General features: G+C 44.5%; 1 protein-coding gene across 1 annotated transcript in view; it reads left to right on the top strand.

Moving 5' to 3' along the window:
- XPOT (exportin for tRNA) overlaps positions 1-24881 on the top strand; it is a 566463-nt gene that overhangs the window by 508960 nt on the left and 32622 nt on the right. The window contains exons 23-24 of the mRNA XM_086919056.1: positions 5933-6004; positions 22193-22249. Of these exons, the coding sequence (XP_086775182.1) occupies positions 5933-6004; positions 22193-22249 (129 nt within the window). The remainder of the gene's footprint in view (positions 1-5932; positions 6005-22192; positions 22250-24881) is intronic.

Raw genomic sequence — 24881 nt, 5'->3', positions numbered from 1 at the left:
GCCTGACTGCGTGTTTAGGTGAGAATCAGAGGCAGGGAATGTGCACGGCGCCGGCTGGGCGTGCGCGCCCACGTGGTGAAATCGCCGATGGAAAGCGGGTGCACATTCCCTGTCTCAGATTCATCGGAACACGCCAACAACAGTTGTCTTCGCAGACAAAGCAGGCTCCGCCTGCTTTTAGGTCTGCTCGCCCTAAAAAGGACGGTTCCCTCAGACCAGCATTGGACCTCAGAACCCTAAATCAATATATACTATTGGAGCACTTCCATATGATCACACTACAACAAGTGCTCCCGTTGATACAGCAAGGAGATTTCCTAGCAACACTGGACCTGTAATGTATGTATGTGGTCTTGTAAAGCGCACTGCTGCCCTGAGGCGTCGTGGCGCTGTAGACCGCTGGGGACCCCGTCCTGGCTATCCCTGTGAGATGGTCCCTACTGGGTATCTCCAAGGTGAAACCAGGCATCCCCGGCGAATGTGGGGGGCCGTTGTAGAGATGAGGCAAGCTAATGCCCAGAGTTGCCGAGTGTGATCCCTGGTTAGAGTAGGCACAGAGCCGAGAATTATCGAGTCCGCTGACCCTGGTCCACGACCCTGCCGCGTCTGGAATTGAACCCTGGTCCCGGGCCGTTCTCTGCTTCCGGGTCTGCCGCCTCTAACCAATGAGCCACACCACTCCACGATGCATACTTTAACATACCCATCCATCCAGCCCACAGAAAATACCTCAGGTTCACAATAGAAGGTCAACAGTACCAATTCAAGGTTTTGCCCTTCGGGGTTACCACAGCTCCAAGAGTGTTTACAAAATGCTTAGCGACAGTGGCGGCACATCTCAGGAGGCAACACGTCCATGTGTACCCTACCTGGACGATTGGCTAATACAAGCAAAATCGTACCAAGAGTTTGCAGCACACACGTCCCAAACAATTCAGTTGCTACACAGCCTAGGCTTTTCAATCAACTACACAAAATCGCATCTGCAACCTTCCCACGTACAACAATACCTGGGAGCCACCATAAACACCTCAGTGGCGAAGGCATATCCAAACTCAGCAAGGATAGCCAGTATGCAAATGCTCATTCGCAAATTCCTACCGCAGCACTCTCTCCCAGCTTGAGTCTTTATGCAGCTCATAGGCATGATGGCCTCCTGCATATTCATTGTCCCCCATGCCAGACTTCAAATGCGCCTGTTACAGGAATGCCTAGCACGGCAATGGAACCAGGCTCAAGAACAACTAAAAGACCTAGTGTTGGTGGACAGTTGCGCTCACAACTCTCTGCAGTGGTGGAACCCACAAAACCTTTCCAAAGGGCGACTGTTCCAAGAGCCGGTTCCACAACTAGTACTAACAGCGGACGCATCACTGACAGGCTGGGGAGCCCATCTCCTTCAATACACAGTACAAGCGCTCTGAACCACCAAACAGAAAAAGCTGCATATCAACCAACTAGAATTGCTGACAATATTTCTAGCCCTAAAAGCATTTCAAAAATACTTTTACAACAAAGCGGTGTTGATCCGGACGGACAACATGACCGCAATGTACTATATCCAGAAACAGGGAGGGACCCACTCTCCACAGCTGTCCCATCTGGCACAAAGTATATGGAAGTGGGCGATTCCCAAGAACATTTTTCTCCTAGCAGAACACCTTCCAGGGAAGGACAATCAAATTGCCGACCTGCTCAGCAGGCACAGCCAACTACTACACGAATGGGAGATTCACCCCCAAGTTCTCAAACCATTCTTCAAACAGTGGGGTCACCCAGAAATAGACCTGTTTGTCACAAAAGAAAACTCCAAATGCCAGTACTTTGCCGCCAGATTCTCACATCCGTTGTCACAGGGCAATGCGATATGGATGAACTGGTCAGGCAGATTTGCGTACGCTTTTCCCCCAGCACCACTGATCCTGCTGGAGGCACGCCAACTGCGGCAACAGTCACTCACAATAATCCTAGTTGCTCCCACATGGGCGAGACAAACGTGGTACACCACGTTCCTGGAACTCTCTGTAGTTCCTCATCAAAAACTGTGCCTTGCACCACACCTAAATCAGAACCATGGAGAAATCAGACACCCCGATCCCAATCAGATGAACCTAGCGATCTGGCTCCTGAGGTCTTAGAGTTTGGATACCTTAACTTGCCCCCAGATTGCATGAATACCATTAGGGAGGCAAGACGACCAACCACACGAGCGTGCTATGCAGCTAAATGGAAGAGATTTGTTATTTTCTGCAACAATAACCAAATCAACTCTTTAGACGCTTCCATACAAAATATTAAATGCTACTTGTTGCATCTACAAAGATGTAACTTAGCATACTCTTCTATACGACTACACCTCGCTGCTATAGCATACCTTCCAAAACAGGAAACACCTTTCACTGTTTAGGGTACCAGCAATCAAAGCCTTCATGGAGGGTTTGAAAAGGATGATCCCTCCAAGACACCCCCCCCCCCCCCCCCGTCCCCAGTCTGGAATTTAAATATAGTGCTAACCAGACTTATGGGCCCGCCTTTCGAACCTCTACACTCATGCGAAATACAGTTCTTAGCGTGGAAGGTTGCCTTCTTGCTTGTCATTACCTCACTCAGAAGATTGAGCGAATTACAGGCACTAACTATTCAAGAACCTTTCATGCAAGTACATGCCAACAGAGTGGTTCTTAGAACCAACCCTAAGTTCATGCCTAAGGTTGTATCCAATTTCCATATCAATCAATCAATAGAACTGCCGGTTTTCTTTCAAAACCCACAGTCAGTAGCCGAAAAAGCACTACACACATTAGATGTAAAAAGAGCCCTACTTTATTATGTGGACAGGACTAAATCATTTAGGAAAACAAAACAATTATTCGTTGCTTTTGCACCACAACACAAAGGAAATCCTATTTCAAAGTCAGGAATAGCCAGATGGATAGTTAAATGCATTCAAATATGTTATCAAAAGGCTAAGCGCACTTTAACCGTCCCCCCTAGAGCACACAGAAAATGGGGGCATCTATGGCTTTCCTAGGGAATATTCCTCTTGAAGACATCCGTAAGTCAGCCACATGGTCCACCATACACACTTTTACTAAACACTACTGTGTAGACGTGCAAGGAAAACAGCAAGCTGCTGTAGGCCAGGCTGTCCTCAAAACTCTTTTCCAAACTGCTGCAGCTGGCACAGGTGGCCACCGCTAGAGGAGATACTGCTATTCAGTCTATGCACAGATATGAATTCAGCAGCCCACATGCCTCGAACGGAATATGCTACTTACCAGTATGCTTCTGTTCTTGGCATGTAGGGCTGCTGACATTCATATCGCTCGCCCTACTCCCCTGTGCCTGTCGCAGCTGCAGCATTATCTCTGGCATGGCCATCTCTTACTTTCCTATCTCCATCTCTGCCACAATGGCGAAAAACAATCTGAGGATGGAGAAGATGCCCATGCGCACTGTAGTCTAGGGGAGGAGTCACCTATCTCGTGATACTTCGAAGACTCTTCCAAAACAACAAAAGGGCAATCATCCGGACCCAACACTAGGCGGAGATCTATGCACAGATATGAATGTCAGTAGCCCTACATGCCAAGAAAAGATGCATACTGGTAAGTAGCATATTCCTTTCGCGTTCCCGTACTGCCTGCTCATCAGCGCTACCTGCGGTTTACGGTAGGCCACAAGCACTTTCAGTTCACCGTGCTCCCCTCTGTCCTTACCAGCGCCCTTCGGGTGTTCACCAAGGTTGTGGTGGTCGCAGCTCATCTGCGGAGATCAGGGGTGCCAGTCTTCCCCTATTTCGACAACTGGCTGTTGAAGGCGAACTCTCCCCAGGCTGTCACCTCCCACTTCCAGACTACGGGGAACCTCCTGCATTCGCTGTGTTTCACTAACAATGTGCTGAAGTCACACCTGACTCCCTCTCAGACGCTCCCTTTCATCGGAGCTGATATGGACACAGTGCAGGTTTGGGCCTATCCTCCCGAACGGTGAGTCCAGGATATTCAGGCTATGATACAGATGTTCCAGCCCCTATCCTGGATTTTGGCGAGAATGACTCAGACACTGCTGCTTTGTGTATGTGTATTGGCATTTATATAGCGCACTACTTACCCGTAGGGTCCCAAGGCGCTTCGACCGCTGCGAAACCCTTCCTGGCTTCCCTGAGAGATGGCCCCTTAATGGGTATCTCCAGGGTGAGACCAGGCATCCCCGGCGGTCTGGTGGGGCCGTTAGAGAAGATGAGGCAAGCTAATGCCCAGAGTTGCCGAGTGTGATCGCTGATCAGAGTGGGCACCGAGGCGAGAGAATTATCGAGTCCGCTGACCCTGGTCCAGAAACCTGCCGCGCCGGGAATCGAACCCTGGTCCCGGGCCGTCCTCTGCTCTCGGGTCTGCCACCTCTAACCAGTGAGCCACACTACTTCACTGACTGACTGCTTCATGGCCTCCTGCATCTTGCTAGTGACACATGCCAGATGGAATATTCAGGCTCTGCCATGGGACTTGGAGTCCAGTGGGTGCAGCATCTGCTGAATTTCTCCGACATGGGACAGATCTCAGTGAGAATTGCACAGGACCTGCAGTGGTGGCTAACTGACTGCATTTGGGTAAGAGGCAGACCCCTCTCCAACCAGACTACACAGTTGTGACTGATGTGCCACTTCTAGGATGGGCTGGCCATCTGGGAGAGGTGGAAATCAGATGACTCTGGTCTACGGCGGAATCTGGACTCTACATCAATTTGCTGGAGCTTTGAGTGGGGCAATCTCTCAACTTGCCCACTTTCTACCCACCTCTGCACCCTGCTAAAGAAGACAACCTACTCCACCACCTGGACTCAAAAAGAGCATTGTCGTTCTATGACCGCCCTAAAGAGATCTGGGTGGGAAACTAACTCTTCATGGGGTACATTGGTTCAAAGAAAGGTTGTGCGGACTGTCTCTCGATGGGTCCTCTGCATCAGAATTTGCTATGCTGTTGTCAAAAAGCAGCTTACTCCTTCCACCAGACCCAAGGTTGCTACCACGTCATTGCAACATTGAGTTCCAGGTCTTGAAATTTGTCTGGCAGCAACATGAGCATCCCTGCACACGTTTACCAAGCACGACTGCCTGGACAGTCAAGTCCGCAGGGACGGCCTTTTTGGCCACTCTGTCCTGCAGGACTTCCTCTTCTAAACTTGTCCGCAGTCCCTCCGCCAGGGATGGTATTGCTTGGGTATTTATTCAACGGTAAGGAACCTGCGGCTAGATGTCTCTATCAGATGGACATGTTACTTACCTTTGGTAATGTCTTATCTGGTAGAGATATGAGCTAGCCTCAGATTCCTTACCGACCCACCCATGCTCACCACACTGTGGTTAGGTTTTCAGGGTCAGGGCTATTCCCTTTCAAGGCCTTAGTTGTTCACAAAACACCAATGTCAGTGCAGTTCACAGCTCTGCGCTTCTCGCATGGAAAGTAGTGTAAAGTAAATGACATCAGTGCGACAAGGTGGTGCCTACATAGGTGATGCAGACATTGCCAACGACGTCACGCGAGCTGAGTAACTCCACCTACCAGCGCGTAGGGGTATTGCTCGAAGAAAAATCTGCTGGATCCAGTCTGCCGCCTGGGAAATTCAAAGGTAAGAATCTGCGTCTAGATTACGTCTCTACCAGATAAGGCTTTATCGAAGGTAAGTAATTTTTCCGTCCAAATTTGTCTCAAAAGGCCTTTTGTTACCGCTATGTCTGCCAAATAGGCCTAGATATTTAGGTCACCTAGAAATGTTGGTTGTGAATCCTATATAAGATGCTCAAACTGCTTGTTAGAAATTACTATTTTGCATCTCTCTAACATAAATTAAAACTTAAAGTTCAGCTTACAGGTACATCATGTTTCTTTTGAAAAAGGAATACTTCCTCATTGAAAATATTGATATTTTCTAGGGACTTGAATGTATTCAGTATCTTCAGCAAGAATACCTACCTTCGCTGCAGGTAGCTCCTGACATTATTCTGGTAAGTTTATGATCTCATTTTGCTGTCTAGGTTCAACAATCTCCCTATATTGATGCCTTTACTGCTGACAAAAACGATTTCTACACCATACATAATAAGTATAATTAATTAGAAATCCCTACCAAGTAGTATGTCTCAAGTTTTAACTTGAATGGATTTTCAGGTTGAGGAACCCAATCTGGTGAAAGCCCTTCTCGGCGTTTTCTTTTGTTTTCTGAAGGTTTGTTTTTTGTGTTCCATATGTTTATTTGTCCGTGACTCATCATTAAATAGTTTTGTGCTGTTTTTGGGGTAGTTCCCCTTCTATTTTGTTTCACCCAAGTCTTGTTTCTTTTGCTGGGGATGTTTTGGGGCTTTTCCTTCTCAAACTACGTCCCTCGTCCCTTAAAGCCACGTTGCTGCCCCTTGCCATAGTTCCTATTGCTCCCTCCTTCTCCCCCACACCTTTGCTCTTTATATGGTTGTGGAAGAACAAATTATTTTTTTAATAAAGAAAAGCTGTTCCCTTTCTATACATTTATAGATTTATTCTTTAGAATTATAGGAAACTTTCTGTACCTTTATTCTTTGGAATTATAGGAACTTTTTTTCAGTTTTTCAGTTTTTAATTAACAAATTAACAAATGTGTTTGGCAAATTGTGTAGCGGTCCTATGCCTTACCATTTCTAGCTCCCCTGCTGCACATTCTTCCAGCCTCAGAGTGGCCAACTGAGGATCATTTGTTCCTTTTGCAGCAGGAAGTGCAGGCCCTTATGTCCAAAGACGACATAGAGAGGGTGACAGTACCAGAAGTAGGCTGTGATTGCTATTTCTGCTACTTTCTGATGCCAAAAAAGGACTGAGGTATTTGTCCTATGTTAGATCTTTGTTAATTAAGGGTGGGCGGAATTTGCTTAGGGTGGGCGGAATTTGCGTAATCGCATTACGCAGATCTCCGCGAAACAGTAAAAAAATCTCTGCGAACACGCAGATATTCAGCGAACACACGGAATTGCTTGTTCGCGATGCTTTTTTATTGTTCGCAATCGCTGTTTGCGTGCTCGGAGGAAATATCTCGCGAACGCGCATTTTGAGAACGCAAACAAGCAAAAAATGTAGCGAAGCCACGGAACGCAGAATTTTGGGCAATTTCGCGTTCTCCGCAGAAAGTGAAATTACCCAAATTCCGTTAGCGGAATGGAATTTATCACCCAGGCCTGCTCTAAATGCCCACCTGAATTGAAAATGCTCACCTTGGCCCAGGTTTTGTCTGCCCTCAACCCTGGAGACTGGATGGTAGTGTTAGACCTGCAGGATGCTTATTTTCACATACGTGTCCTGTAGGTCCACAGGCGTTATCTATGGTTCACGATGGGCCAAAAACATTTCCGGGTGCTCTACTCCCCTTTGTACTTAGCAGTGCCTCTCAGGTGTTTACGGAATTGATGACTGTGGTTGCATCACATCTTCGGAGGTTGGAGGTCCGTGTCTTTACCTACCTTGATGACTGGCTGCTGGCGGGGGGCTCGCCACAGGCAGCCATCACCCACTTTCAGACTATGGCGAGCCTCCTAACATCATTGGGGTTTACTATCAACAAGCCAAAGTCCCACCTGACTCCTTTATAGAAGCTCTCTTTTACTGGAGCCATTCTGGACACAATGCAGTCTTACATCTTTCCCCGGGAGATAAGAGTCTAGGACATTTAGCTGTGATCCTGGTGTTTTAGTCTCTGTTCTGGATTTCAGTGAGGATGACTGAGGCTTCTGGGACTGATGGCCTCCTACTGGTGAAGCACATTGAGTGGGAGCTGCAAGCTCTGCAGTGAGATCTGAAGACCCAGTGGGCACAGCAACATGGGGATTGCTCCAATCAAGTCCAGATTTTGGAGGAGACTACACAACATCTGCAGTATCCTTCGTTCAGGCTTTTTCTTGTAGCAGCAGCAAGGCAGGGTCCTGTATCTAAGTTTGCACCTGCTCTTCATCCACTCTCCGAGATTAAGAGACAGCAGTTGACTGCCTTTGATCTTCCTCCTGAAGTTGTTTATGTCATCTTAGCAGCCAGGCATCCCTCAACTAATCTGTATACATCTGTTGTTTGGACATGCTTGTGCTTTAATGCAGCACCCATCAGATTGACTTAATTCAGGCAACGCTTGCTGAAGTGTTCCTAGCCCAGCAAGATTTTTCTTTGGGCACAGTTAAAGGGTACTTGTGAGCTCTTTCTGCTTTTTTATGGTAGCCTTCTTTGTTTCAATCACCTGTTGTGAGGAGATTTTTGAATGGTTTACAACATATAGACGAGTGCAATTCTATCAGAAACAGCCTAGAGGAATGGTGCAAGTTTATCACTCTGAACTACTAACAAGACTCATCCACTACTTTAGAATGAGAGTGTACGCCTCAGGTCCACTCATAAGTTATTGTTATGAAAGAACTATACCCACGCAGATTGCATAACGATCAAGAATCAGTAATCATATAAACGTGTATAAATTCACTGTCCTGCTTTAATTTTGTGTACGAGAATACCTGTACAAGAATTAATTTTGAGCTAGGTGGAAACATGTGTATATATATCTGCTCTTTGCTTAGTCTCTGACCATGATCATATGACTATTGTGAGGTGTACCTGGTATATAATGTTATAATATTCCAAAATCTGTTGCTTACTGATATTAGATCAAGTACTGTAGATCACGGTAGGCATTAACACGTATAGTATACCTTATTGCAAATGAATATGGTATCCATGTACATGACTGTCGATAGCACTACTGTGTATGGTTAATGGATTATTGTTGTAACTGAGACATGCACAACAAATTTGGTTATTTAACATTCATGTCTAATAAGGATGGACAAATAACACTGTCTGTCCCTATTGACACAATATGATGAACAACATTGTCCACCCACAAAGCAGCCTCCTTACAAGAAATCCTGTCCTAATAGGTGGTGTGTTTCCTTGTATACGAAATATTGACGGTCCACATTGACCACACAAGATGACCGTAGCATTGAATCAATAACTATATTAGATTTTATACCCCCCTCTAATACACCAGAGTGATCAAAGATACGAACTATCCACAATGACAACACTGTGTCACTCGATACTATGTACAACTGTAATAATTCTTGAAATAAATCCTCTTCCCTGTACTTTTCCATGGAAAACGATTTGATTCCACCATCAGATTCGTCTCTATCATGAGCCTATTTTTGAGTTCTTGGTGGCTGATAAGTTTACTTTCTAGTTGCAAGATATCACTCCTGCAGGCGACCATGTGATCGCAACACAGGACACGCCTCCCCACGTTCAGACTTGTTACCTGATCCCACAACCTGGAAGACCAGGTCACGAGTGCGCGGGTTGCTATCGAGCACCTTGCTTCATCCCTGTCATGCTGATCATGAAAATAGACCTGAGCTTCTAACCCTAGTAAGTACCGTCCTGATCGCAAAGGGTACTTCTGGTCTTTACCCTTAATCCTCAAACAGCCCTGTTAACCCGGATACGTATTCCTCCCCAGATATCCCTTACACCTCCACGACGAGCTGTTCGAAAATAGAAATTGATGGAAGTCGGGTGATATTCCGATACTCGCAGACCTAGCTGCTATCAGTATGATGTGATCTCTTGAACATCCTGTTATTACTTCATAGGCATTACAATCAACTGGGTGTTGTCTCACTAAGGAGAAATTACCATATTCCCTCTCTAGAGCTGAACAGAAAATTGACTAGCAAAATTGCTAGTCACCGTGCACCAACAATTATGTCAGGCGTTTGGTCAAATTATAATACCATCCCCCCCTCCCTCTCTTAGGTTATCCAAGACTTGCCATATGAGAAGAATTGATCCAACATGGTTCTGTACTTACCACCAGGAGCACAGGTGCTCCATGGGTAAGCCTTAACAGTTTTCCAATAGTAGCCGCTGCCTCATATCTGACAACACTATTATTCATTAATTCCTAATTCGATGCCTTTTTGAAGTTGTTGTGAACCATTTTAGGACACTATTGTAAATTTCCCGATTCATGCCCTTATATAGGTATAAATCACTATGTCCTTATATAGGCATAAGAATCAGAACCATATTTAGTCATAGCTCATGCAGTCCAAATATGGCAGGGCTACTTCCACTAGTTCCGAAAATCTACAACGATTTCTTGGAAAACTCGGCTTCAGCAGCTAGGGACTTTCCCTTCCTCGAGAACTGACTTGTCCAAGAACTCATGGAGTTTTCAAAGAACCAAGAGTCTTTAATGACGTTATTATGTTCACCTTTACTACAAACACGGCAACTTCAAGGTATAAATATGCCCACACTTGCCTTAGCAAACATACAGTGGTTTGGAGCAGTTCGACTATCTACTTGCCCGACACATCCTGCTACAGCAAGTGCCGAAGGAAGCGGACCCTCCAGCAGACTCACTGAGAGAGACGCTGTCTTTTCTCCTGCCGAGAAAGCCAGCTCCAGTGTTTCCAGGCTACCCTTGCGGGTTGCTGGGAAATAGAGTCCTGAGCCTGACCTTCTTCATTCTAAACTAAGGTACGGAGCTGATTAGACCCTAAGAGAAATCTTGGACAGATTCTTGGCAAAAGAATACTACATGTTCGAGGCATATGGGCTGCAGATGGTACATTATGAATAGATCGCCATCTGGTGTTGGGCTCGGATGATTGCACTTTGTTTTTCTCTTGGAGAGTCTTTTGTATCTTGGTGACTCCTCCCTTGGTTGGTAGTGCGCATGGGCATCGGCTCCATCCTTAGATTGTTTTTTTCCGCCATCGGGTTCGGATGAGGATCGAGACGCTCCAGATCAACTTCAGAGAAAAGTGATTTATCGGCGCGTATTCCCTTTCCAATTCGACGGTATTGTTATCGAACGCGTTTCATTTCCATTCCGACGCGTTGCAAATTCAAAATCGAAGAGAAAAAACTTGGATCTACGTCGACGAACAGGAGGCCTTTCTCGACGCAGTCAAGCCCGGAGTCCATGGAAAGGACTCCATTCAAAAAATGTCCAACGTGTGGTGCTAAGTTCCCACACAAGGACCTACACGAGGTGTGCAACCTCTGTCTATCGCCTGAACACGAATCCAGGGACTGCGAAGCCTGCGCAGCATTCTCCTCCAAGCTAACGATTAGAAATCGTCGAGCTCGAAGACACGAGGTTTCCAGAATGCAGTCGGAGGCGATCCCGGAGCTGTTCGGAGACGAGCAAATTGAGGAAGAAGAGGATCAGTCGGGGTCGGAAGGGGACCAGTCGGAGGTTGAAGAACTCATCGAGCAACAAACCGTGAGTGACGACGTCCCCTTACCGAAAAACCGACCCCGTGCGGTAACGACCCCGCCTTCGGGCCCGGTCAAACCGCAGAAAAAAGTTTCCGACGCTCGGGCCCGGCAACGAAACCGAAACTGAAACCAAAACACTCGGACTCCCACCATGTCGGATCCGAGAAAAGGGCGACATCGACTTCGGCACCGAGGCTACATACAAGGGAAAGCTCGGTATCGAAACATTCCATGTCGAAACATAAATATGATTCGTCGTCCAAGATTCACTCGATACCCAGGAAGTCGGAATCGAGTAGACATTCGGTGCCGAAAACACCAAACACTGAAGATCGAAAACATAAGCACCTTTCGGAACCAGGACCTTCGGTACCGATTCAGGAGCAACAGACAGATCCCAAACAAAAGATCTTGTTTATCGATCCGCAAACTGGCAAAGTAGTCACGAAGAAGAGAAAGAATGAACAGACAGAAGATAAATCTCTTCCTTCAAAAAAGAGAACAATGGGGACAAATATAACTCCTCCTGCTTCTCCTCGACCTAAAGTCACACCCTCTTCTCCTATTCCTCACACTAGGCCAAATATTCCTACACCTTCCACACCAAGACCATCTACACCTCAGTCTGATGTAGACAGTGATCTAGGGGAGGGAGAACCTCAAGGGGATGACGAAACCATCCCAGATGAGGATGACCCATGGGAAAATTATGACGTAGGGTCAGATGAGGACAACAACCCAGAGTTATATCCCTCAAAGCCTTCACCACCTGATGATAACACAGGGTTAGTGCAGCTCATTAATAGGGCAGCAAAATACCATAAAGTAGATATACATACAGAACCTCAAATAGAGGATTTCCTGTTAGAGACGCTACCTAATGCACAAAGAACATCAGGTACTCTTCCTATGTTGAAGGGTCTTCTCAGTCACACAGAAGAAATATTCAAAGACCCAGTGAGGGCTAGGGTGTTAAACCCAAGAATTGATAAAAAATATAAGGCGGCTCCAAAGGATCCAATATTTATTAAAGGGCATGTACCTCTAGACTCGCTGGTGGTCTCAAACGCTCGTAAAAGAGCAAACTCATTATCTACAGGAGAGGCTCCTCCACCTGATAAAGAGTCAAAATGAATAGATGCATCAGGCAAAAGAGTAGCATCACAGGCGGCAAATAGCTGGCGTATAGCCAATACACAGGCACTACTCGCACGTTATGATAGGGCACATTATGATGAATTGGAAAAACTCATCACACATCTCCCCAAAGAACATCAGAAAAAGGCAGATCAGTTAATACAGGAAGGTAAAATAATAACTAATACTTCCATTAAGTGCGCCCTAGACGCAGCAGACACTGCAGCAAGATCTATCAACACCAGTGTCATGTTAAGGAGACATGCATGGCTTAGAATCTCAGGATTCAAACAGGAAGTACAAACGGCCCTACTGAACAAACCATTTGATCAAAAGACACTGTTTGGTTCAAGCACAGATGAGACCTTAGAAAAAATGAAAAAAGATACAGAAACGGCTAAGTCAATGGGAGCATTGCAACAGCCAACACAAAGAGGTTCCTTTCGTAGATCCACCTATAGAGGGGGCTCAAAGAATACAGGAACAAATCAGCAATCCACCTCTTTCACACCAACATCACCCAGAGGTAATTCAAGAGGCAGTTACAGAGGTAACAACAACAAGGGTAGAGGCCGCGGAAATAATAACAACCGCAACGCCTCAACCCCAAAACAGTGACTTCATAGAACTCCCCCCAGACCACATAACACCGGTCGGGGGACGTCTATCACAGTTCCTACCTGTCTGGGAGAACATCACATCAGACAAGTGGGTGAGACAAATTATCCAACATGGTTATTGCCTAGAACTCACAGCTACCCCACCAAACATCCCCCCCAAACAGCGTCCAATGAGTCAAGATCATCTGACATTTTTAAGAGAAGAAGTACTAGCACTTCTACAAAAGCATGCAATAGAGAAGGTCCCAAAAGATCAACAAGGAACAGGAGTATACTCTCTATACTTCCTGATCCCCAAAAAGGACGGGTCCCTAAGACCAATATTAGACCTCTCAATGCTTACATAAATTCGGAGCATTTCCACATGGTCACGCTCCAACAAGTACTCCCTTTACTGAAGAAAGGGGACTTTCTTTCTACACTGGATCTAAAAGACGCTTACTTTCATATCCCAATTCACAAAGCCCACAGAAAATACCTAAGGTTTGTATTAGAAGGACAACACTATCAGTTCAAAGTCCTTCCGTTCGGTGTCACAACAGCACCGAGAGTTTTCACAAAATGCCTAGCTGTGGTGGCAGCACACCTAAGAAGACAACAAATACATGTCTTCCCATACTTGGACGATTGGCTAATAAAGGCCAAGTCAAAAGAAGAATGTCTTCACAACACACAGAAGACAATTCAATTGCTGCACCACCTAGGGTTCACGGTGAACTACAAAAAATCACACCTGCAACCAAACCAGATTCAGCAATACCTGGGGGCTACAATAAACACAGAAAAGGCAATAGCATACCCCAACCCAATCAGGATACAAACAATGGTCGGGTTAGTACAAAGATTTCAACCACAACACTCACTACCAGCACGAGTGTTTATGCAACTATTAGGCATGATGTCCTCCTGCATACTGCTAATACCACATGCCAGACTACAAATGCGTCTACTACAGGAGTGTCTAGCGACACAGTGGAATCAGGCTCAAGGTCAGATTACAGATCTGGTGTTGGTAAACGACCGGACGTATCGCTCTCTGAAGTGGTGGAACACGGAAAACATTTCCAAGGGACGGTCGTTCCTAGAGCCAATTCCACAAGTGATAATAACAGCGGACGCATCGCTCTCAGGATGGGGAGCGCATATGGACAAATACACAGTGCAGGGGAAGTGGAGTGTGCAGCAAAAGAAACTGCACATCAACTACCTAGAACTATTAGCAGTATTTCTAGCACTAAAAGCTTTCCAAATACAAATTACAGGCAAGGCAGTCCTGATCAGAACAGACAACATGACTGCAATGTATTATATTCAAAAACAGGGGGGGACACACTCTCTCCAACTATCCAAACTAGCACAGGACATTTGGAGATGGGCCATTCCTCAAAAGATCTATCTGTTAGCAGAACACCTACCAGAAGTTCAAAATCAGATAGCAGACATCCTAAGCAGACAGTCAGAACAAGTACACGAATCGGAGCTGCACGACCAAATACTGCAGCCATTCTTCCAAAAATGGGGGCAACCAGAGATAGATCTGTTTGCCAATCATCAGAACGCAAAATGCAAAAACTTCGCATCCCGGTACCCACACCAACGGTCCCAGGGCAATGCACTATGGATAAATTGGTCAAACAAATTTGCTTACGCGTTCCCTCCTCTACCACTAATTCCGTTACTGGTTCGGAAGCTGCAGCAACACTCAATGACAATGATACTAGTGGCACCCACGTGGGCAAGGCAGCCGTGGTTCACCACACTGCTACAACTCTCACAAGTACCACATCAAAAGCTAAGATTATTACCCATGCATCTTACACAGAACCATGGAGAAATAATGCACCCAGATCCCAAACAACTGAACCTAGCGATCTGGCTCCTGAGGTCATAGAGTTTGGATATTTAGATTTACCACCAGAATGTATGGAAATCATTAAACAAGCAAGACGTCCTACCACCAGAGCATGCTATGCAGCAAAATGGAAAAGGTTTGCTATACACTGTAACAGTAAGCACATCAACCCTCTGGACGCATCCACTAAACAAATCATTTGCTATTTACTACACTTGCAGCAATGTAACTTAGCATATACCTCTATAAGAGTTCATCTCGCAGCTATAGCTGCGTACCTACAAAACAGGCAACATCTTTCCCTGTTTAAAGTACCAGCAATTAAAGCTTTCATGGAAGGACTCAAAAGAGTCATTCCACCAAGAAGACCACCTTCCCCAGTCTGGAATCTCAACATAGTACTTACCAGACTAATGGGGCCACCCTTTGAACCTATGCATAGGTGTGAAATACAATTCCTCACATGGAAGGTGGCCTTCCTCATAGCTATCACGTCACTTAGAAGAGTAAGTGAGCTGCAGGCTTTTACAATTCAAGAACCATTTATGCAGTTACACCAAAATAAGGTGGTTCTTAGAACAAACCCAAAATTCTTACCAAAGGTAATTTCAGCATTCCACATCAATCAGTCGGTGGAATTACCGGTTTTCTTTCCAAAACCACAAACAGTAGCAGAAAGAGCCCTACATACATTAGATGTTAGAAGGGCCATATTGTACTACATAGAAAGAACACAAACTTTCAGAAAGACAAAACAGCTATTTGTTGCGTTTTCTCCAACACACAAAGGCAATCTCATCTCTAAAGCGGGCATTGCCAGATGGATTGTAAAATGCATTCAAATATGCTACTTAAAAGCAAAGAGAACATTAACTGTTCCTCCTAGAGCTCACTCTACACGTAAACTAGGAGCATCTATGGCATTTTTGGGAAACATTCCACTAGATGACATATGCAAAGCAGCTACCTGGGTTACACCGCACACCTTCACAAAACACTATTGTGTAGATGTGCACACAACACAACAAGCTAGAGTGGGACAAGCAGTATTAAAAACTTTATTTCAGACAGTTGCAACAGACACGGGCGACCACCGCTAGGGAGAGAACTGCTGTATAGTCTATTCATAATGTACCATCTGCAGCCCATATGCCTCGAACGGAATATGCTACTTACCAGTATGCATCTGTTCTTGGCATAGAGGGCTGCAGAGTGGTACATGCCCTCCCAGCCTCCCCGGAAACCTGTGTCTGTTCCAACATTATCTTATTTAGATACACTTACATGGGCATTCTTATCTGTATTCTACTACACTACTCCATCTAACCCTACTATGGCAAAACAATCTAAGGATGGAGCCGATGCCCATGCGCACTACCAACCAAGGGAGGAGTCACCAAGATACAAAAGACTCTCCAAGAGAAAAACAAAGTGCAATCATCCGAGCCCAACACCAGATGGCGATCTATTCATAATGTACCACTCTGCAGCCCTCTATGCCAAGAACAGATGCATACTGGTAAGTAGCATATTCCTTATGCTACACCTCACTTACCTCTTCCCTCGTACTAAGCTTAGGTTAGGTACATCGGGGTAGGCGTATTTTAGAAGCACCAGTTGAGTAGTTTTAGCCTCTCTTATTTATGTATGTATTTATCTATGGTTTAGAAACCATACAATGCTCTTACAGTATTATTTTATTCTACTCTTTATACTGTTTGCATTCTTTTTTACAACCAGTTTTACGATTGTAGCAGTTCATTTCTTATGCTTGAGAAAGAAGACTGTTCAATAAAACCTTTTTATTGAAAACGCCTGTCTCTCTATTTCTCTGCACCTCTGGTGAAACGAAGCATGCACGATTGACTGAGTGAAATATCTATCTATTATTTCCACGACTCTGATGATCACTTTTATCTTGGGGAAACAAAGTTGTCATGTTTATGCGGTTGTCAGAAACTAATCCCTTCTTGAGAATTCGAGAAAGTTTCTAGTGACCTCTGAGCTAGCTGGCACTCACAATTAAGTTTAATATATTCGATCGAGACCTAGTAGACCTTAGTCCTACGTCTAATCTATAAGATATATTATTCCAGTGCGCAGAGCCTATTGGGAATATAGGAACTACAGTACAAAGTCCCCAGGATACCCTTGTCCTAAAGTGACTATCTCATTGCAAGTAGGATGAAAATCGGTCATCAGCAGCACCTAAGGATAGTTGAATAAAGCACCATAGCACAATCTGGTCCTTTGTCTGGAATACTAAAATAGAACCACATAGACATCCTAAGACAAACCAATAACCTGTTGTTTGATTTTAAGTCACTGTATACCCTTTTAAATATATTGTTGGTTATAGTCCACTATTTTCCTCTTTTTTTTAAACCTACTACTCACTTTTTTTGTGCATTGTATTTAAAATGTATATGTGTCTATGATATGTAGTAACTAATGAATAAATGTATTACTCATTTCGGATTACTTGAGTATAAACTACTATATCCCTTCAGCTAATTTCTTCTCAAAACAAATAACCACAATTTCTTATTGTAATTGATTTATAGCAAATAGATTCTGCCTTATTGTTAATCTTTATCCTTTTTTTTTATCTATGACTAAACCAACGCAAAGTAAAAACTTGTGATAAAAAAGATTACTCTTGAAAATGAGTTCCATGTGAACTATTGTTGCTAGTTAATAGTCAGTGCCCTTTTCGCATGGACGTATGGGGCGTTCTTGTTCCTTAGAAATATGTACCGGTTTTGGGCTTGTGCCCTCAATGACTGTCTGCCTTTCTGAGCCGTATCACATATTCAGAGCAAGAATTACAAATTTAAAGCAACTTTAACTTACACCAAGTTAGCCTGGCTTTGTTTGTAAGCTCACATTTCCCTCACTACTGTCAATTTTGATCACCTAGTAAACCTGGGTAATATTAATCTATTACCGTCTTTGTGATTTTGCCTTTAAGAGAACGATTTCCTGGAGCTCCACCGGACAGTGTTTGAAGCTCCTGTCATTTATTGTTAATAACTGTCTACGGTTTGATCTGAAGGCAGGAAATATACTTTTAGACCAGGAAAAAATAAGAACAATTCATGATAGTGAATTCAGCCCTGTTCTTGCGTTAGTTATAAGAGACTAACTTTGTTATATCCTTAAACACTAACTTAGTTCGCCCATTTCAAAAACCATCAAAGGTTTGTCATGATGGTTAATGTTGAAGTGGAGCAGGAAGGGGCAGCACTACCAGTGCATTCCTTTTATCCTGCTGATCTAAAGCCTAAATACTAAAGAATAGCAGGGGGATACATGTGCGTCCTGATTTTTTGACTAATTTGAGCTTTGATGGCGTATTCTAACAGTGGTTCTATGTTAACCAGTCTTAAGCTTTTCTGTTTTTTAGTTTGAATTCCTGCTTATGATTGGCTGTTATAAACAAGGACATAAGTATTACTCCCCCAGATTTTTAATATTATTTTACCAGTTAGGAATGTCTTTACTTTGAACCAGACAAGTAGAGGTGAGTGGGAGACCTTTCAGGACAGTGGGATCCATCAATGAGGAGTATAATGATTCAGTTTGAAGGTCTCTTGGTAGAGTGGTTGAGTGCTTAGGCCAGGCTGAAAGATTGTGACTGTGTCAGCTATTCCAATGATCGATACAAGGGTAGCAGACAAAGAGGCTGCATGCTCCTTTTGCAGCATCTGCTAGGATGTTGAATAGCCCTCTAGCTGAGGTACACCTGTGTGCCCAAGAGGAATCAAAAAAATGTGGTGAATTATTTCCGTATCCCTGGCTGTACTTGGTAATGATGTAGACTACAATGTTTGTACTCAGTAGAACTTCATGAGTTCTAGCCTTGGCAGTAAGATGTAACAAGCATTGGAAATGCAATAGGTCTCGCACCATTAGAGTTAGTGCTTTTAGAATTGTTTATGGGTTTTTTTTGTAAATGTTTAGCATTTTTGTTTCCTGTAGCCAATGCTAAAGAATTACAAATAAAAAAAGCCATAAACATTTCTTAAAGCTCTAACTGAAATGGTCTGAGACCTATTGCACTGTGTGAGGGTGAGGGGGTTGAGGGTGAGGGGTTGAGAGTGAGTGAGGGTGAGTGAGGGTGAGTGAGGGTGAGGGGTTGAGGTTGAGGGTGAGGTGTTGAGGGTGAGTGAGGGTGAGGGTGAGTGAGGTGTTGAGGGTGAGTGAGGGTGAGGGTGAGTTAGGGTGAGGGGTTGAGGGTGAGTGAGAGTAGTTGAGGCTGAGTGAGGGTGAGTGAGAGTGAGGGTGAGTGAGGGGTTGAGGGTGAAGGTTTGAGGGTGAGGGTGAGGGTGAGGGGTTGAGGGTGAGTGAGGGTGAGGGGTTGAGGGAGGGTGAGTGTGGGTGAGGGAGGGTGAGGGTGAGGGTGAGTGAGGGTGAGGAGTTGAGGGTGAGTGAGGGTGAGTGAGTATGAGGGGTTGAGGGTGAGTGAGGGTGAGGCTATGGGGGCTTATCCACTCTTTAAACATTAAAATAAAAAGTCAGCACAGAAAGTACATTTTGTTAAATACTGGCACATGCATGAATGTACACAAATAATATGAGTACTCTAGGAAAGCTGCAACTGTCACAGCTTCCAAAGCGTACTCCTGGATTTGTTTGAGAATTCCAAATAAACTTTAAATATACTACTAAATTGGTTGCAAGGCTATATGAGTAAATTTGCTATTGTTGTGCAAATTGAGCCCATTGCCTTCAACAGTGAAGATGGACTTTTTGTCATCTTTAGAACAAAGAATAGAGACCGGAAGTCCACCTCATATCAAGGGTGAGTCCGTACCCTAGGTTTGAAGGAGCGGCCATCTTTGAGTGGCCCGCTAACTAGTATTTTGCCTGCATGCTGGACTACAGGCAACAGAGTACCACCCACGCCAAACTATCCCATGTCTCCTGGATACAGCTGATAATCTTTCACAGCAGCACTCATATCGAGAGCATTGGCGGCAGTGCGTATGAGTGACCTTTGTGTTCGCGGTTTAGAGTTCGGCTTCTGAGGAGCACCAGGGACTTAGCCAGGACCTCCAATTGTGACAAATGCAACATAAGTGATGCCTTTGTCAGGCAAGACGTCCATCTTTGAGGCATCACCCAGCCCATCCGCCACTAGCAAGGCGTGGCTTGTGTCCGAAGATTGGTGGAAATGTAGAATGTAACCTGACCAAATACATGATGCCCCCACCTTGGTGTTGTCATCGTTGTTACAAATATCACTGAACCTAAGCATGAGTAAGTGATGGCTTGGTAAAATGGAGCCTTCTGGTCATTTTAGGCTTAATTTTCCAATATATAAGAAATATTCGAGAGACAAAATGCTAACACGATCTAAGACTTAAATGAAGCTCATTTGTTTACAGGTAGTGGTGTATAATGTAAAATATCCTACCTATTGAGAGGGAATTCAATTCTCGTCTTGTCTCGAACAGACGGCGGGCAGGGGAGGGGGCGGAGCGGGGAGAGGGAACAGACGGAGGGAAGGCCAGATAAGGGGAGGGGGGAGGAGAGTAGGAGGAGGAGAGTAGGGGAGGCACGGCCTAGCGGCCGTGCAATCAAGAAGTGAGGGGGCGGGAGAGTAGGCAAGGCAGGCGGCTGGGGGGAGGGGGGAGGAGAAATGCGACGCGACATGGCAGGCAGGGGAGGTGGCGGAGCGGGGGTGTGGGAGGAGTGCGGGAACAGACGGCGAGGGGAGGAGAGTAGGAGGAGGAGAGTAGGGGAGGCACGGCCTAGCGGCCGTGCAATCAAGAAGTGAGGGGGCGGGAGAGTAGGCAAGGCAGGCGGCTGGGGGCATGTGCACGCGCTTTTAAGCTCAATGCGCATTGAGCTTAAAAGTCACGGGCACTGCAAGGAATCTCCACGATTCCTTGCAAGTTGGACAAAGAGTGGATAAGCCCCCATAGTCTCGCTTTCTCGATGCGCATGCGCATCGACAGGCGAGACCTAAAAATTACCCGCGGCATGGCATACACTTGAGGCTAATGGCTTAGACTTTTCATTGCATGTTCTAAGAAGTAAGTACGTTTATTAATTGTTCTCAGCATAAGCCTTAAAATATAAATGGTATGAACAGTAAAATCACTACAATACCTTTTTTTTAAAAAAAAAGATTGCATAATCACTAGACAATACAATCAAATACACAAACTATGCAATCAATGCAAATCTGGTAACCAAATACCAAAGAATTTAAAATAGAGTTAAATAGTAACTTCCACAGCCCTGTCTATTCAGTCATAGACTACAAATGCTGTTTGACCAGTTTGATAATGTACACAATACAATAGAACTGTTGTTCATCAGCTCTAAAAGATATTGAACGAGCTAGTATTAACCTGATTTACTCTTATTCTGAAGTCTACCAGTCACAATCCAAGCCGTCCAGATATACAAAAAGACTGCACGATAAGTCACAGCCTGATTCGTCCTATACCACATGACTTGGGCATCTGCCTCATTCGATATTTTAAGAATCGCATAAGAGGACAAGCTTTTTCGTATGGGCAATCAATGTTTTTGGAATTACATAAAATGCATGATGGATTCTTTATCTCCCCTGGCACATTTGCATAATTCATCATTACACTTGCCATTTTTCCATCTGGCTGTATAAGTTTAGTGAATGTATACAAAGAGGAAACTTAATAAATAACATATCTCAGAGAAAATATCATCTAGGTAGAATTCAAAACCAACATGGTCTTTGTTTAAGAAACTTATGTACTGCAGTAAATGTGAACCTAGATCATTCAAAAACACTAAGGAGCTAATACGCATCCTTGGTGCACATCTGTGCTCATTGGGAAATACTCTGTATTTTCCTCCTTAGGCTTATGGTGTACCCGAACTGTCATGTCTGTAAGCTTTGCAGAGCTATTAACAAATACTGGCCCAGTCCCTGCTGGTCCAACACTAGCCAGAAACAATTCTCTATGTACCAAATCAAAGTCCGACTTGTACTCCCATTTGCCTTACAGATTTTGTGCAAATTAAATATAGGCGTACGGCCTGATCAGTCATCCCTTTACACCCTCCTAAAACCTGCTGGTTTAAAAGTGAAGCATTGGCGCCTGTGGTCCTAAGGGTGACAGTGAGGGGGTGGGGTTTGGAGGTATTGAACTGCTCAAAAACTTGAGTTTTTCAGATTAGCATGGGAGAGTCTAGCTTATTTCAGGTTAGTGTCCCAAAAGTAAATCATAAATGGAATGAATTTAAAATGTAAATGGTATGATTGAGTTTTGTGTCTTTCTTCTGTATTGCAGGAGTTCTGTCAAGTACTTCAACATCCAGATGTTAAAATGTTTAAAAATTACCTAAAGGTAAGAAGTTTTTACTGTTCTACTCATTACAAGAGGATATGGAATTATATGTATTCCTACCTTGGATTCACAATGAAATTAAGCATATTAAAATGAAAAAAGAATGGTTTGTCTGTAGTCATGGATACATAGGCACTGGTAAGAGAGACAAGCATTATGAACAGTTTATGTCAAGCTATGGCTGGTTATTTTGGAAGTAGTACACCGAATGAGCCTTGAGGTTGAATGAGATACTCCTTGAGCTCCAGCAAACATGTTTTTAAAGTGAGCACCTCTGTAAATGTATAATGTATACGACTTTTATATATTTTGTATTTACAACCATTCTAGGTACCTGAATGTAGGAGTATGTTTTGTTACTGTACTCTAGTTGTGCCTTGGTCTATAATGCTGCCCAACCTACTATCTACAGTTAAATTTTTGTTTTTACAATTTTAGCCCATGCAAAACAATACTAAAGACTGGCTTATCGACGTATGTTCTGCAATGAATAAGAAAATAAAAACTCAATACATTTTGTTCAAATAAAGATAATAAACAGGATAACAAATGTCCTCAAATCAAAGCTTTTCACTTAATTCCTCTTCTAAGTTGCCAAGTTGAGGTGTTGCGTGTAGCTTACAAATGGCTAAATTCCAAGAAATGGGAAAAGATGTGGGAGGCCTGGCAAGTCTATAGGAGGTACTGGCAGACATGAAGCAGTTGACACTCAACACTGGATTGGGGAGGGGAACCTGCGCATAAAGTCTGATGGGCCCTAAAAGCGCCACTATTGATTATGATCCCGGTCCTGTTTGGCTGCCATCACTTCCTAACTGCCATGTATGCAGCAAGCTGTTTGACATGTCTTGATGAGCATGGTTTCAATAAAAAGAGTTAAAAACTAATTTAAAAAATGGCTAAATTGATATTAAGCAACATTGTCAAATGTTGCTGATGCCATTGTTCCTTATATTTCCTCAACAATTATATTATAAATTCCGTGTGATCACATTGTATTTGCCCAAGAATTGCAACTTTCATAGATTCCCATAGCTTGTATCATTCCCCGTCGTCGGAATGGAAGTCTTGGTAACAAAATAACATAGCAGTAGGTACAAAAGAGAAAGAAATAGGCCTAGGCCTCATTCCCTTTTGTAGCATATCCACCTCTTTCTGCAAAAGAGACCAAAACCAAGCAACAGCCAATCCGAATAGCCTCACCCCATAGAACCTTCCTGAGAGAACCTCAGAGCCTCTGATTGTCTACCGCACGTTATGCTAAAGGAGTCTCCTTTGAGCTCTGCTCCCTTCAACTCTATTTAAGGATTTTCCAGCATTTTTCCTTCTGAATTGTTAGGTGTTTTATCTAGTAATGTCTGACAAGGAGAAGAAAGCCCTTTTCAAGGCTTGTTCCACCTGTGGCAAGAAAAGGCTGTATGTGGAGGACAGGCATAAGGACTGCATTTATTGCCTGTACCCTGATCATAAGGCTGCGGGCTGCAAGATCTGCTGCACCTTCTCTACGAACACCCTCCGGGACCGTGAAGGTCGCCTGCTCACTTGGCTCCAGAAATTGAAGTCAAGAAAAGAAACTCTGTCAAGTGACAGTGAGGATTCTTCATCTGTAACCTCATCCAGAAGGTCAGTCAAAAGGGGTAGGGCTTCCCCTTCACCTTCTTCAGAGCGTCCAGTTAAGGCCTCAAAAAAGATCTCCTGTGAGTCTGAGAGCCGGAGTCCTAGCCACGGTGTAAAGGAGAGGGAAGGACTATCTACAGCTACAGCAGTGGTGGAATCTGCTAAGGCGTTTAAGAAGCCCTCTTCTCTGTCATCGGAGAAGTCAGAGAAAGGTTCCAAGTTGTCGACGGCGCTGCAGAAGACTCCGTCTACGAAAGCTTTTAAATCCAGGTGAGGAAAGGTTCGAGGCATGTGGGCTGCTGAATTTATATCTGTGCATAGATCGCCGCCTAGTGTTGGGTCCGGACGATTGCACATTGTTGTCCTGGAAGAGTCTTCGAAGTATCACGAGATAGGTGGCTCCTCTCCTGGATACAGTGCGCATGGGCATCCACTCCATCCTCGGATTGTTTTTTTCCGCCATTGGGTTCGGATGTATATTTGTTAACTCAAGTTCGGAATCGATAAAAAACTTTATATTTGGCCAAGGTAGGAGACGACGATGAGGCCTTTGCGGCCGTGGAAGATAGCTCGAGTGAGGAGCTAGGCCCAACCGTTGTTACGGGGGCCGAGACCAAAACACTCGATAAGGCTCAAGTCGAGGGATCGCCACATGGCCTTACCCGAGATCAAACGCTTGGTTCTACAGCCTCGCCTCAAGGCCCGGCTATGGACATTTCCAACGAGCCATCGGTTGACCGATCGAAATCGAAACCAAAAGGAGCCATACAGCTCGTGCCTGTGGAACAAAGAGGTACAGGGGTATAATTGCTGTACTTCTTGATCCCAAAAAAGGACGGGTCCCTCAGACCCCTACTGGACCTCAGGCGCCTAAACCAGTACATTCTATCAGAACACTTTCACATGCTCACATTACAGCAGGCTCTACCGTTACTCAGACAGGGAGATTTCCTCGCAACACTAGATCTGAAGGATGCATATTTCCATATACCCATAACCCGTCACACAGAAAATA

The sequence above is a fragment of the Lissotriton vulgaris genome, chromosome 1_1 (genome assembly GCF_964263255.1).
Source record: "Lissotriton vulgaris chromosome 1_1, aLisVul1.2, whole genome shotgun sequence".
NCBI classification, from domain to species: domain Eukaryota; kingdom Metazoa; phylum Chordata; class Amphibia; order Caudata; family Salamandridae; genus Lissotriton; species Lissotriton vulgaris.
The sequence above is the reverse complement of the archived record's forward strand: the minus strand, read 5'-3'. Positions and strand labels throughout refer to the sequence as shown.